This window comes from Pipistrellus hanaki (assembly GCF_964339955.1).
Source record: "Pipistrellus hanaki genome assembly, chromosome: 1".
Classification (NCBI taxonomy): Eukaryota; Metazoa; Chordata; class Mammalia; order Chiroptera; family Vespertilionidae; genus Pipistrellus; species Pipistrellus hanaki.
Window position 1 is genome coordinate 21,473,768 of NC_140503.1, and position 14,478 is coordinate 21,488,245.

General features: G+C 51.3%; 1 protein-coding gene across 1 annotated transcript in view; it reads left to right on the forward strand.

Moving 5' to 3' along the window:
- Positions 1-14,478, forward strand: part of LTBP2 (latent transforming growth factor beta binding protein 2) — a 92,014-nt gene that overhangs the window by 26,913 nt on the left and 50,623 nt on the right. The window contains 1 exon segment of the mRNA XM_084892072.1: positions 13,864-14,054. Coding sequence (XP_084748198.1) covers positions 13,864-14,054 — 191 coding nt within the window.

Sequence of the window (14,478 nt, forward strand, 5' to 3'; positions counted from 1 at the left end):
ACCCCTCTGGAGATGCTCACGCTGGGCCTCCAGCCAGAACAAAGGAAAAGGGTGCTGCTGCCCCAGGCCTGAGGTCACGGAAGCCCTGCCGCTGCTTCTGAAAGGGCAGAGGGACCTGTGCCTTAGTGAGGACTTCCTTCGCTGCCCACGGGATGGGCAGGCACCCTGAGCCTGCAGAGAGTTCTGGGAGTGAAGATGGGCTTTCTGCAGGGTCCCTTGGTGCTCAATCCCCGCCCACTGTGCTCGTATCTGGGGGGAACTGGGTGCGTCCGAGGCACCCCATTCCCGCGGGGAGAGGGGAAGGCAGGCTGTTCTGTGCTGGACACGACAGCAGGAGACAACGGCCACTGCGTAGTCTCTGTGACAGCCTGTGCGCTGCGCAGCCTGTGCACCTGTATGTGGGTGCACCTGGACCCGCTTCTCCCCAAAGGGAATGTCCCCCATGTCCCCCACAAAGCACACTGTTCCCAGGCCATCCTCTCTGGCTGGTTTTAGCTGCGGAGGCCCCTTCTAGGTTTCTCTGAAAGGAAGGTGGCCTCTGGGACTGTTTAGAGTGTTAATGTGTAAATGTGTACCTCTCTCCCCCCGCCCCCCGCCCCCCCTCCCCCCCCCACACACACAAATACCTGAGAGCCATGGCACTCAGGGCCCGGGCAGGGCATAGCTAGCCGTAAGGTGCCTGTGTGAATAGCAAGAAGACATGGGCCCTGGGCAGAGGCAGCTGGGCATTCAATCTGGCCCTTAGGTCACGAGGAAGGTGAGGCCCATGTGCTCTCTGTGCAGCAGAGTCTGGAAGCCTCCTCCCTCTGCCATGCTCTGCCCAGGGCACTCCCCTCCGGGCTGGCGAAGATGCCAGGCTCAGGCTTCTGGGTGCTCAGGGGAGAAGGGGGCCCGGGCCTTCTTGCTTCCCCCCAACAAAGCAAGTGGGCAGAGTCAAAGGAAGTAGTGTCTGCTTCCTGCATACTTGCCTTCTTCCCTCTCTAAGCTTGAACACGGACATCTGGCCCAGATGGCCCGGGACAGCCCTCAGATCTCTGATGAAGACTGCATGACCCCCTTTTTCAGGACTCTCCCAGAGCTGAGGATTATCAGGATGCTTCCCTAGGTGAGGTACCAGAGAGGGGCTTCCTCCCAGTCCAGCCCTGACCCCAGCCCTCCACAGTCTCTGATGTAGCCATGGCTGCAGCCAGTTGATGGAGAAAGCTACAAGCCTCTTCCTCTTCTTCTTCCCCTTCCTCTTCTTCTTCCCCTTCCTCCTCATCACCACCCACAGGGCTCACTGCACTCTGCTCTGAGTTTCAGGCACTGTACTCGATGCTTCGCCCTCCTCTCTCCTCTCTTTTCCTCTCCTCCCCACACCACAGTCCCCAGCTCAGTGGCATCCAGGAAATGGATGTTGCACAAATGTCTTGTGGCCAGTTATGTTGAGCCCAAGTACGGCATGTGCATGGAGTGAGGGTGGGGCTCCACCTGCCGCTGGGATGGGGGCAGGCACCGAGGACCAGAGGTGCAGAGAGCCTCCCGGAGCTCACCACAGCCCTGACCTAGCCTCAGCTACTGGGGCGCCTAGAATTGTGGTGACAGGGGTGAGTGTTTGGGCCAGGACTGCGGGGGCTAAGGTTATGGTTGAGGTGACATTGTGTTTCACAACAGGGTGGTGGTTAGGGTAACTTTGGTGTGGTGTTAGAATGAGGTTATAGCCCAAGGGTGGTGGTTAGGGTTGGGTTAGGGTTATGTCACAGTGGAACGGAGGACTGTGGGTTTTCCAGCATGGTAGGGTTGTTATTTTAACCTATCACGTATGAGCATTATTGAGTCAGATGGCCTACTATGCGAAGCACTTAACAGGCTCCACCTAATTTGATGTTGGGAATAATACGGCATCGTGGTGAAGAGCATGGGTCATGAGTCAGACCTCAGTTTCATCTGATTCTGTCGCTGCTTAGCTGTTTGAGACACCAGGGCATCCCCTAAAATATGTATACACACTGTAGCAGCTCATAGCTCCGTTTTGAAAACGAAGTGCATTGTCATAAACACGGCCTTTATAATCATTCCAAGCGCGTGTATACATTTTGGAAGGGCGCCCTACATCTGAGTTTCTTCACCTCCCCGAGTCTCAGTACACACTGATGATTCGAATACTGGACAGAATAAAATAACACACGGGGTTGCCGTCAGAGTAAAAGAAAATACTGTGGATAAAGTGCTAAGCCACATAGCTAAGTGCTCAGTACCTGATAGCTGATACCCTTCCCATCAGGAGTTCCAGCAGGAAAGAGATGACCCCCTCAGTGGGGACAGTTTGATAGAGGGCCTGTCTGCAAGGGCACAGACAGGATTAGGGGAAACAACAAAGGATGGGGTGCCCGGGGGGAGCTCTGTAGGGAAGCCCTTGATTAACCCTCAGGTCTGAAGGGGACAGGGAGCAGGGGATACTGACACCCAGAGTGGCTCTGGCCATCGGGCCACGACAGGGCTATGGCCTGTGGCAGAGGAACACGGCCTCCGCCTGCCCGCAGTGGCCCAAAGGAGAGATCCATAGTCTGCTCCTTGCTGGGTCCCACGTGGGCCGGGGCAGGCAGGAGATCTCCAGCCCACTGGCCAGGCCCCACAGTGACCTGGTGAGGAGGAGACTCCTACTGCCCCCGCTCCACAGTGAGGAACCTGAGACAGGGTGACTGCTCTGCCCAAGACTCTGGAACCCATGCCTGCAGTCCTTTTGCTAAGCAGCCCCTAGCGAGGTGAGCTGAGACAGGTGCAGGCCTGCAAGCCTGGGGTGGGGGCTGCAGAGGACCGGGGCCGGCATGGCATCCGGGGTCTTTTTCAGGAAACTGTGGAATGTTGGCCAGAGGCTGGAGCAGCATTCCCCACGGCCGTGTGTATGGAGCTTGCTGGGTCATTAGAACATTAATGTATGCAATTTCCAGCATCCAGCTTGAAAAAAAATTAGTAACAACAAACATTTCAAGCTTGTGGCTGTACTCATAGCATTCGACTGACCTAATCCTCCAGGATTCTTGTTTGAAAAGAAAGAGTTAGGGAGAGATGAAACAAGGAGGAAATGGAAAGACAGTTAATACTCATTCTCAGATGCCTCAGGAATGTCTGTTCCATCCGGGGGCTTTGTGCAGACCGTAGCTGCTCAGCCAGTGCTGCCTCTGGGTTTGTGGTGGTGGTGGTGGTGGTGGTGGTGGTGGTTGTGGGGAGGGTTTTGTGTGTGTGTGAGAGAGAGAGAGAGAGAGAGGTGGGGTGTGGGGGAAAAGCTGTGCTGAGAGATCATGGCTCAAAAATGACGATGGATTTTTTTCAGGTCCCGTGAATTTTCCTTTTAAGCTCAAGGTTTTCAAATATATACCAGGTTTCACCCCTGTTCACAATGTAGAGGAAGTTTTGGATGCATGTTTCCAGTAGTTTTTCCAGTTACACAATGTCTCAATCTGCCACCACTTAACTGATTTGCCACCATCAGAAAAGGAACTGTGCGTTTCCTGGGTGAAAATTACTTTCCCGAAATAAAGTGGTGCCAAAGATACAGTCAGCCCTCTGTATCCGCGGGTTCCACATTCGCAGATTCAACCAACCATGAATAGAAAATACTCAGAAAAAAAAAATTACGTTGTTGATGACAGGCCTGAGTCAGTACTGAATATGTACGGACTTTTTTTTTTTTTTTTGTCATCATTTCCTAATAATGTATAAGTATAACAACCATTTACATAGCATTTACATTGTAGTAGGTATAAGTAACCTAGAGATGACTTTAAAGTATATGGGAGAATATGTGTAGATTATGTGCAAATACGACACAATATTCCACAAGGGACCTGTGCATCCATGGATTTTGGTACATCTGAGGAGCCGTCCTGTAACCAATCTCCCATGAATACGGAGGCAGGTTGTATTATGGTAACAGCAGGGGACTCTAACATGTATACTTGTTTCCACTTGTCAAGCTGAGTCAACATGTCAGCATTCCTCCTTATCCTCCCCCAATCACCAGCTCACCTGTGTGCACGCATGCACACGCACATACACACACCCCACCCCTGGTGGGGGGCTAAGGAGGAAGGTTTAGGTCTTGCAAGATAATTTCCCAGAAAAGGAAAATGGTTAAATGCAAAGTCATCTGATGACCATGGTTGTAAGCTTGGCTGCTTAGGACCCAGAGGGGTGTGTATGCACCCCTGTCTGTCTGTCTGTCTGCAGATGACATAGTGACTATTGCTAAATGATTTCCAATAACAAGATGTGCAAACACATAGTTCTTTTGTTAGCCACATTGCTGTGGTTTTGTGTCTGTGATTCACTGTGGAAGTGAGTAGCTGTGACAGGCATTTCGTGGTGTGTTTTTTTTCCTCCTAAAAAAAATATTTGTGAAAGGTCTAAAATTCAAGGAAGTCCTGTGCTTAGAAAAGAAAAACCCCCATTCCTTGCAAAACGAAGACTGCAAATCAAAACCTCTGGAGCTACCACATCTCTCCTCCCAGCAGGTCGCCTACGCTGCATTTCCTCCCAGCCTCAGCCCTGACTGCCGACTAACATGTCCGCCCACAGGTGCACCCAACGGACGGCGGGGGGTTGCATCAGAGGCCTCTGGAGGGAATCTGGTCTTCGGAGGAAGTGGGGGTGTCTTTCTGAGACCTCAGCCAAGCCACACTCTTGGGAAACAAATGGATTCCACATTTGGTTCTGTCTTTGAGGTTCTTGGGTCAAGGTCAGAGGGAGGAATTGTGAAATCATTTCTGCCTTACCGTTAGACAAGTCTGGCTTTGAAGGTTATTTCTAGCCCTGGCGAGGTTTTCTGTCACGGCCGAGGGTGAGCCTCAGGGTGGGGGATGTCAGCCCCAAAGGCGCTTGGCCCCTGTGAGGGGTACCAAAAGGCCGTGAGCTGGGAACTCAAGGGTTCAGGAGGTGGGCGTCTCATGCCAGTTTGGTGGTAGTGAGATGCCCATATACCAAGCTCTCCCTGGCTTTGGGACATGATCCTAGCTCTATCCCTTCAGCCTCAAGGCCTCTCCTCTCCTTCCTCCTCCTCCTCTGACCTCTTAGAACCCTTGTCATGTGTCCATAGGCCCCGACTGGTGTTTTCATTCCGTTCCATGGCTTCCAGCCCTCCCGCCACTTTGTCTGATCGGGTGGGGAGTCATCGCCATTTATCATGTGCCTCTTTGTAACTCACTTGGCGATGAGGCTCAGAGGGGCTTCTGGATCCTTGGAAGACTGAGGCACCCCTGCTTCAGGACTGCTCTGAGGCGGGGATCAGGCCCCAAGCCAGGCCTCAGTGCCCCCCCCCCCCACAAGAGTCCCCCAGACATGCACCATTCCTGCCCACCTCTGCCTTATTCACTGCAAGGAAACAGGGGTGCTGTGTTCCCCACTGAGCAGCAGGATGTGGTCCAGGCAGGAGACACTCCCCAAGGTCCCACCCCTCCCCACCTGCCCGGAGCATCCCCTGGGACCTGTGTGCAGGAGCTCAAACCCTCAGACCTGGGTGTGGCTGCAGGAGGTGCTGGATCTCTGAGCAGGGGGATGTGACTCACAGGCGGCCGGGCTGGGTGGGGCCTTGGCTGACCCATGAGGCCAGGGGAGTTGGAGGAGTGGACACAGCGGGATCAGTGCTGGGGAGGTCTGGAGACACTCAGGGGAGGTCTGAGACACTCGGGGGAGGTCTGAGGCACTCGGGGGAGGCTGGCTCCGGCCCTTCCAGGAGGGTGCCAGGGAGTGATGGTGCTGGTGTTGATGCTGTTGCATCAGCGTGTCTGGCAGCAGGCGGGGTGGGTCCTCCGGACACTGCCCACTGAGCATCCACCCCACCCGTCTCTCAGAAGCTGTCTGTCTGCAGCCCTGCCCCAAGCAAGGCTGTCTGTGGCTTCCTCCGGGGACACAGGGACACAGGCCCCCGATTCCAGGGCCTGGGGCTCCCGCCTCTCCGGGGCCGCCCTGTGGCTGTCAGCTCTGGCTCGTTAGAAGACGTTCCTCACACTGGGCTGGACCCTGCTCCCTGTGACACAGCGCTGGGCCTGTCCTCGGGAACCCGGTCTCTTTCCTGCAACAGCCCCGCTGACCTCTGCGGGCAGACAGTGTGGTGTGGGGGCCGGACAGTGAGGCTGGGAGGGTGCTGGTTCTCTGGAGTGGAAAGGCAGGGAACCCAAGCGCCTGGGTATGAGTGAAGCTTTCTAGGCACCAAGCATGCAGTGAGGGCAGTCAGGGGAGCCTTCTAGCCCTTTTGTTATAGGCCGAGGTAGACTTCTGGGGTTCAAACCCCAGCTCCTCCATTTTCTCTACTGTGCTGTCCAGTTGATGGCTATTTAAATTTAATTTAATGTAAAACTCAGTTGCTCAGTCACATAAGCTGCACTTCCAAGTACCCAAAAGTCACACGTGGCCCAGCCAGTGTGGCTCAGTGGTTGAGCACCAACCTATGAACCAGGAGGTCACGGTTCAATTCCTTGTCCGGGCACAGGCCCTGGTTGCAGGCTTGATCCTAGTGTGGGGCCTGCTGGAGGCAGCCAATCAATGATTCTCATCATTGATGTTTCTATCTCTTTCTCCCTCACCCTTCCTCTCTGAAATCAATAAAACAATCCTATATAATAAAACTCCAATATGTAAATCAACCAAATGGTGGAACAACCGATCGTTATGACTTGCACTAACCACCAGGGGGCAGACGTTCAATGCAGGAGCTGCCCTCTGGGGGTCAGTGCATTCCCACAGGAGGAGCACTGCTCAGCCAGAAGCATGGCTGATGAGCACAGCGGCAGTGGCGGGAGCCTTTCCTGCCTCTGCTGCAGGCCACCAGTAAGGAGTGAGGGGTCCCGGACTGCAAGAGCCCGGACTGTGAGAGGGATGTCTGGCTGCCGGCTTAGGCCCGATCCCTTGGGCCTAAGCCAGCAGCCAGACATCCCCCAAAGGGTCCCAGACTGTGAGAGAGTACAGGCCAGGCTGAGGGACCACCCCCTAGTGCACAAATCTCATGCACCGGGCCTCAAATATATATATTAAGTCACAAGCAGCTAGTGGTTAGCAGATTGGATACCACAGGCTAGCGAGCATTTCATAATACAGAAAGTCCCACTGGAGTGTAGATCTCGGTACATGACCTTGGACAAGTTCCTTAACCTCTCTGTGACTCAGTTTCTCTTATGAAAAGTGGGGTTAATAACAGTCCCAAGCCCCTAAGGTGGTGTGAAGATTAGATAACATAAGGCATATAACACACAGCACAGAATTAGTGCTCAGCAAAAGGCCATTATTGTTGTCTAGGACAAGTGAGGCAGGGTTCAAGTCCTCCCCTCCCCACAGGAAACCCACCAAGCTGGTACCTGTGATCCCCAGAGGCTGGAGAGCAATGGCTACAGCTGGGTCTCACCTGCTCAGCCCTCAAGCTCTGCCTCACCCAGAACCAGCAGGCTCCTGGCTCTGTGCCAAGGACACAGTGTCTCCTCCCCCTTCCCCTCCCCCTCCCCCCCACCAGGCCTGGGTGCCCACTTGTTCCCTGCTGGGACAGGGCAGGGCTGGGGCAGGATGTGTGGCCTGGGGGTTTGGCACTGACTGTGGCCTGGGGGTGAGGCCTGCCTGGCCAGCCAGGAGGACAGGCCATTTCTTGCCAGTGCCCAGATTCTCAGGGGAGACTGTGCTACCGGGAAGGCACCAGGACATGTTTGCCAGCTCTGTCCCTTCAGCCAGAAGCTCTCTTCCTGTTCCCCTCCTCCTTCTCTGCCCCCCTCCTTCCTCTCTGCCCCCCTCCTCCCTCTCTGCCTGCTCCTTCTCAGCACCTTCACAGCCTCTTGCTCTGCCTGCCCCTTTAGTGTTGGGGCCCCCAGGACTCTCCCCCACTTCTTTACTCTCTCTACTCCTATATTTCTCAGTGTTTAGGTGTCAGAGCACCTGGAAGTCATAAGCAATACCATAAACGATCAGTGTAATTAATTCCACCATCAGAGCTGGGAACCGTTTTATTAGCAGAAACTATGACGATCGTCTGTATGTGCAAAAGAAAAGACCTGGCTGAGGGCACACTCGAGTAGAATAAGCTGTCAAGTGCAGTGCGGTGGGCTGTTGCCATGTGTTCCGCTGATATTCACTTACGGCTTGTTCGTGTGTTTTATCGCGTGCTGGCGGACAAGCTGGAGCAAGTACCAAAGGTCAGAGACGGATGAATGGGAACATAACTCAGAATGGAGACCAGTCCGCTCATTGACACGGTTCTCCCTGGAAATCGGGACGTGTTCGCAGAGTCACTGCCTCAGTCCAACAGTAGAAGGAACCCTGAAGCGTGGTTTGTTCTGCGCACTTTCCCTGAGTGATGTCACCCCTTTTTGCTGTAACCACTTCCTCTGCACTTGACTCTCCCGCCCCGCCAGCCCTATCTCTCTCCTGAGTGGCTCTTCCTGGGTGTTCCCATCTGCAGATCGATCTTGAGACGCTCGATACGCATCATGTCCAAAATGGAGCCATTTTTTGGATCTCTTACATTGGGATCTTGGCTCCTGGACTCCCCTTCTCCTCCCTCCCCGCCCCCACATCTGCCCATTTGTCTAAGCCACAGCTGGGAATTCTCTAGGACTTAAATATCCTTTGAATCTATGCTTTCCTCTGGGTACCACCCTTGGTCCTTGTAGCCTAGACCAGAGCCTTCAGTCCTCCCTAATCTGATCCACCCACCACCAGGTAATCTTTCCCCAGAGTAATGATCATCCTATTGTGTCCTAGACCTTCTTAAAGACCACGAATATTTCACAGCTAATAGGTGGCTTCCACTGTGCCCCCACCCCTTTGCCGGGATGCCAGTCCCTTTGCCAAGCCTCCATTGAAGCAGACAGAGTAAGAGGGTCTTTGCCATCCCTGGACCTCGGTGCCTAGCACGTGAAGGCACGTAGTGGGTGCTTCTTGAATGAGCGAAAGAGGCTGGGCTGCTATCCAGGGACCCCTCCCCCTCCCACCCATCCAGGACAGCCCAGGCACCCCTCCCCCACATGTCAGGCCCTGCCCCATATGTACCAGACTTAGTCTTCTTAACTCCTCAAAGTCCTCATCTGTAAACCAGTGATAAAGAAATCACAAGTGCTGGCGTGGCTTAAGGATGAACTTACCTGGTTTGGTCACCTCACTCTGTACCTGGGAGTTCTGCAACCTTCAGCAAGGCATAGAAAATCCCTCCCCTGTCTTCTTAACTGTGAAATGGGGATAACGCGTAACTCGTAGGGGTGTGGAGAGGCCCACATGAGATGATGCATGCATTGTTGGCATAGAGGCTGGCACCGAGGCTGGCGCAGAGAGAGTATTCATTACACTGTAACACTAGCTCACTCCCCACTCACCCACTTCCCACTGTTACTACTTCCCAGGGCATCCTTCCAAAGTTGCCCGATGAAGATGCAAATAAATGCAACAGGTGTCCTTATTTTCTCTATTTTTACCCCAAAGTTTACATGTCCCACACGGGGAGTCAGCAGATTTTTCTCCATACAAGGCCAGCTCGTAAATATTTTAGGCTTTGAACAGCAGATGGTTTCTGCGATTCCTCCGCTCTGCCATCACTGAGGGAAAGCGGCCTCTGACAATGAGTGCGGCTGTGTTCCAATTAACTTTATTTATGGAAACTGAAGTGTGATTTTCATATCACTTTCTCATGTCATGAAATATCCTTCCTCTTCTTTTGAATTTTTTTCAACCATTTAAAAATGTACAAAGATGACAGTTGTTTCACTGTCTATGCAAGCACAGTGAGAGGGCCAGATCTGGGGCTGTTCTTCCACTTCTCAGTGCATCTCGGACACCTTCCCTACGGTGTCCAGGGGCTGCTGCTTTTTGTTTTGAGGGCAGATGACTCCATCCTGTGGAGGTGGTCTAGTTTGTTCGACCAACCCCCTAAGGCAGGGCCCTTAAGTTGTTTCTATTCTTTACAAAATATTGTTATTACGGAGTAGCGCTGTTATGAATAATCTCGCCCATCCACCATTTTTGACATTTGCAAGTGTCTTAGGTCAGAGTCCCCTGGAGGTGCAGCTGGGAAATGGATTCTAGTGATTTACTGGGGGAGAGCGAAGGGAGGGAGGGAAGCAGAGTGGATAGGTGGAAGTATCACATGATCTCACTCCTATGTGGAATCTAATGAACAAAATAAACAGATGAACAAACTAGATCCAGAGACATAGAAGCATGGAACAGTCTGTCAAATCTCAGAGGGAAGGCATGGATGAGTGGGTGGGAAGAGATTAACTAAAGAATTTATATGCATATATGGACACAGACAATATGTGGTGAAGGCCTGGGGCAGGCCCCAGGGGTGGGCTAGAAGGGATCAATGGGTGGAGAAAAGGGGATATCTGAAATACTTTCAACAATAAAGTTAAATAAAAAAAAAGAAAGAAAAGAATGGGCAGGTGGGAAGAACAAAGTGAGAATTGGTCCTGGAGAAATCAAGCCAAGACCTGATTAAGGGTGTAGCGAGCAGAGTGGTCCCACCTCGAGGCAAGAGGGTGGGCCTTTTGAGCTTCTGGTTCAACAGTCATTGGCTTAGTGGTCATGATAGTGGGCAGAGCCTGTCAAGTGGCTGCCATCAGCCCAGAGCAGGACTCAGAAGCAGCCAATGGGGACCTGGGCTGGGCACCTGCAGCACCCACCACAGCAGGTTCATCTGCAGCACAGTCTCAGAGGTGTGACTGGAGGGGCAAAGCACAGGGGTCCTCAAACTTTTTAAAGTGGGGGCCAGATCACGGTCCCTCAGAGAGCTGGAGGGCCGGACTATATGAACTACTAATTCCTACTGTAACACCTTGGCTGCGCTCACTGCCCAAAAAACCTGGCGGGCAGGATCAGACTCCCCTGGGGGCTGCATGTGGCCCGAGAGCCGTAGTTTGAAGACCCCTGGAGATGCACTGTGCTGTGGGTAGACTTTGCCAAATTGCTGTCCATAAGAGCTGTATCAATTTATATCCTTCACAACAACATCCGAGGGTGCCTGTTTTGGCATAATCTATGATCTCATCAAATCAGTTTATTATTAAACTTTTGGATTTTTGCTAATCTGGTGGATTACAGAATGTCATCTCAGAGCAGTTTCCATTTGCACATCTCTTAGAATATGAAAGACTGAGCAATTTTCATGTGTTTAGGAAAACTTGTATTTTTTTCTTGTGAGCTGTTCCTACTCCTTTGCTGATTTTTTCCTTTCAGGTTATTGGTCTGTCTTTTTTCTTTCCAAAAGCTCTTTATATTTTATGGAAATTTGTCATTTCCTATACAGGAGTTGTGCATATTTTTCTCATTTTGTCGTTTTACTTTGTTGAAGGTGGTTTTGGCCAAGCCTAGGGTTTTGATCATAGGGTTGTTCGGACAGGTAGATTATATATTATGTAAAGCACATAGCATGCACAGGCCACTGCCTGATAGGCTGCATGGATGTTATCTCCCTCCCCTCTTCTCTCCTCAGTTCTGTGCTTTATCTAACTGTGTTCATTATTCTTCCTTAAATATGGCCCATGCCTCCATCCATTTTCTTATGTCTTGCTCCTCATTTTTTACTGTAAAATTCCTAACCATCTCTTGAATGGGTAGTTCAGATGTCAGTCTTTCTTACATCTGAATTCCTACACCTCTGTTAGCCATCCTAATCCACCATGGATCCTCATTATTTACACACGTTTGCCATGCTTTCCCCAAGCTTCAGTTGTCTTATCTAAAAAATGGAGTTGCTGGGAGAAATAGAGATTTATTTTTAGTACGAAAGAATGCATGTTTTCTATAAAAAATTTTAAAAAAATATATTTTATTGATTTTTTACAGAGAGGAAGGGAGAGAGATAGAGAGCCAGAAACGTCGATGAGAGAGAAACATCAACCAGCCGCCTCCTGCACACCCCCCACCAGGGATGTGCCCACAACCAACTTGCGTGCTCTTGACCGGAATAGAACCCGGGACCTTTCAGTCCTCAGACCGAGGCTACCACTGAGCCAAACCGGTTTCGGCCCTATAAAAAATTTTACTGAAAAAATTCCACAGATGTAGAAACATATAACATTTAGAACAGTAGTTAGACATACACAGGCACCCGCATTCCCCAGAGGCAGCCACTGTTCAAAGGTCCTTCCAGACCTTTCCGATGGCGGATTGGGGTGGGGGGGAAGAGAGAAGTGTTCTTAAAAGACAAAACTGGAAGAATACTATCCACTTTGTTCTGCAACTTCCTTTTTTTTTTAATTCAATGAAATAACATGAGTAAGATGATGCATAGAATCAGTGCTCAATGAATGGTAGCTATAACTGTCCTACCCACATTACAGTGATGTTTTATTTTTTATTTTTTATTTATTTTTAATTTATTTTTTAATTAAATTATTATCTGTGTACATATTTTAACATTGCCCCCCCCCCCCCCCCCGTACATACCCTTGCAGTGATGTTTTAAATGTCCTTTTGGCAGCAGAGTACTTACCAAGCAAAATCGTCTATGAACGCCCATTTGTAAATGAGATAGGGTGGAGGGTGAAGCGGTGCGGGGAGGGCACAGAGCCTCTTACCCACTTGTTTCCCCATTGCCATTTGAACACCTGAGAGTGTAGGGCAGGGTGTAGGCAGATCACATTTAACTAAGGGACATCATTATGGGGATGTACTGTCCAGGCAAGCTGGTGGTTACCCTGCTGGTCTTCAGCTGGCCCTTAAGGGATTTGAGCTCAGGAATCTTGGGGCCATTAGCGTGGGATTCCAATGAGAGAAACCAGTGACAGCATGCTAAGTGAAAAATCTACAGGTGATGACAAAAGTTTAAGAACATATACTTGAGCAAAGGTTGAAAGGAAATATGCAAAATTATTTGCTCTTTTGGAGTGGGGTGATGAATTCATTTTCTTTTCTCCTTGAATATTGCTGTTATATTATTTTTTGCAACAGAATAAATGAAAGGGATAGTCTAAGTTCTGCTCCTGAATCTATCTGTGAATGTGTATATGTTGGGCACCTATGCCACAGGTGAGCTGGAAAGGTTGCATTAAGAAGTAGCAGAGGGCTGGTGTGGCTCAGCGGTTGAGCATCAACCTATAAACCAAGAGGTCACAGTTTGATTCTACGTCAAGTACTCATACCTCACTTGCAGGTTCCCAACCCTAGTGAGAGTACATGTGGGAGTCCAATTGATGTGTCTCTCTCACATTGATGTTTCTCTCTCTATTTCTCCCCCTCCTCCTTCCCTTCCACTCTCTCTAGAACTCAAGAGATATCCTCAGGTTAGGATTTAAAAACAAAACAAAACAAGGGTGAAAAAAAAGGGCAGAGAGCCTGGCCAGGTGGCTCAGTTGGTTGGAGTGTTGTTCCATACATCAATCCTTGGCCAGGGCGTGTAAGGGAGGCAACCCATCGATGTTCTCATGTCATCAATATTTCTCTCTCTCTCTCTCTCTCTCTCTCTCTCTCTCTCTCTCTCTCTCTCTCTCTCAAAACATATCCTTGGTGAGGATAAAGAAAAAAAGAAGAAGTGGCAGTGGGTAGACACAGGACTTGTTTTGGAGGCAGGGGCTGGTCCATAGCGTCTCAAAGACTCAGAATGTTAGAGCTATTATACATGGGACCAGTCTAACACCTTCATTTTACAGCCAAGGGAACTGAGGCACAGAGGGGTTAAGTGACTTACCCAGAATACCCAGCCAGAGCCTGGTATTCCACATATGGGTAGGCACTCCCACTAACCTAGCTGGCTGGCCTTAGCACAGTCCTCTGCCAGGGCACCTTCATTTTCTTGGCAGCCAAAGAGAGAGAGCAGTATTCTGGTGCAGGTGGGGGCGGGCATTCTGAGCAGGGATTGCTCAGCGACACGGCTCTCCAATACAAAACCCGCCCATGCCTCGGTTGTCTCCACAGGAGCCAGAGTGAGCTCAGCCAGACCCACCCCTCCCAGCAGCGCGTGGGGCTGTCCCGGACCGTCAGGCTTTACCCGGCCACCGCAGCCAATGGCCAGCTGACTTCCAACGCCCTGCCCGCGGGACCAGGCCTTGAGCGGAGGGATGGTGCCCAGCAGGCAGCATATCTGGACCACCTGTCACCCCCCTGGGGTAAGGATGCCCTCTCTTGGGGCCCTAGAAGAGCAGGGCACCTAAAGCTTTGGTTTTCGTCTCCCCATCTTGCTTCTCTCCTCCACTCTCCCTCACGGGCTGAGTTGTCACCTGTCCCTGGTCCTCTCAGCCAGTCAACAAGCAATTGTCCAGTGCCAGGCCCCGGGGTCCCAAACCAGCTGATCGGGGCTTCATCCCTTTGAGACCCTTGGACTTGGATTGCTCCATCTCTGCTCCATCTGTCACCTGTCCTGCCTTCACTTCCTTCATGTCCAGCTATGACCTCACCTCCCTGGCTCTGGCCCTTCCAACTCATCCTTCCTATAAACCTCCTGGACCAGCGCAACCAGTTGCTTCCTTAGCGCCTATAACTGGTCCTCTGCTTCCCAGAGGAGAGACCACCGGCGGTCCCTGTGGATTCACT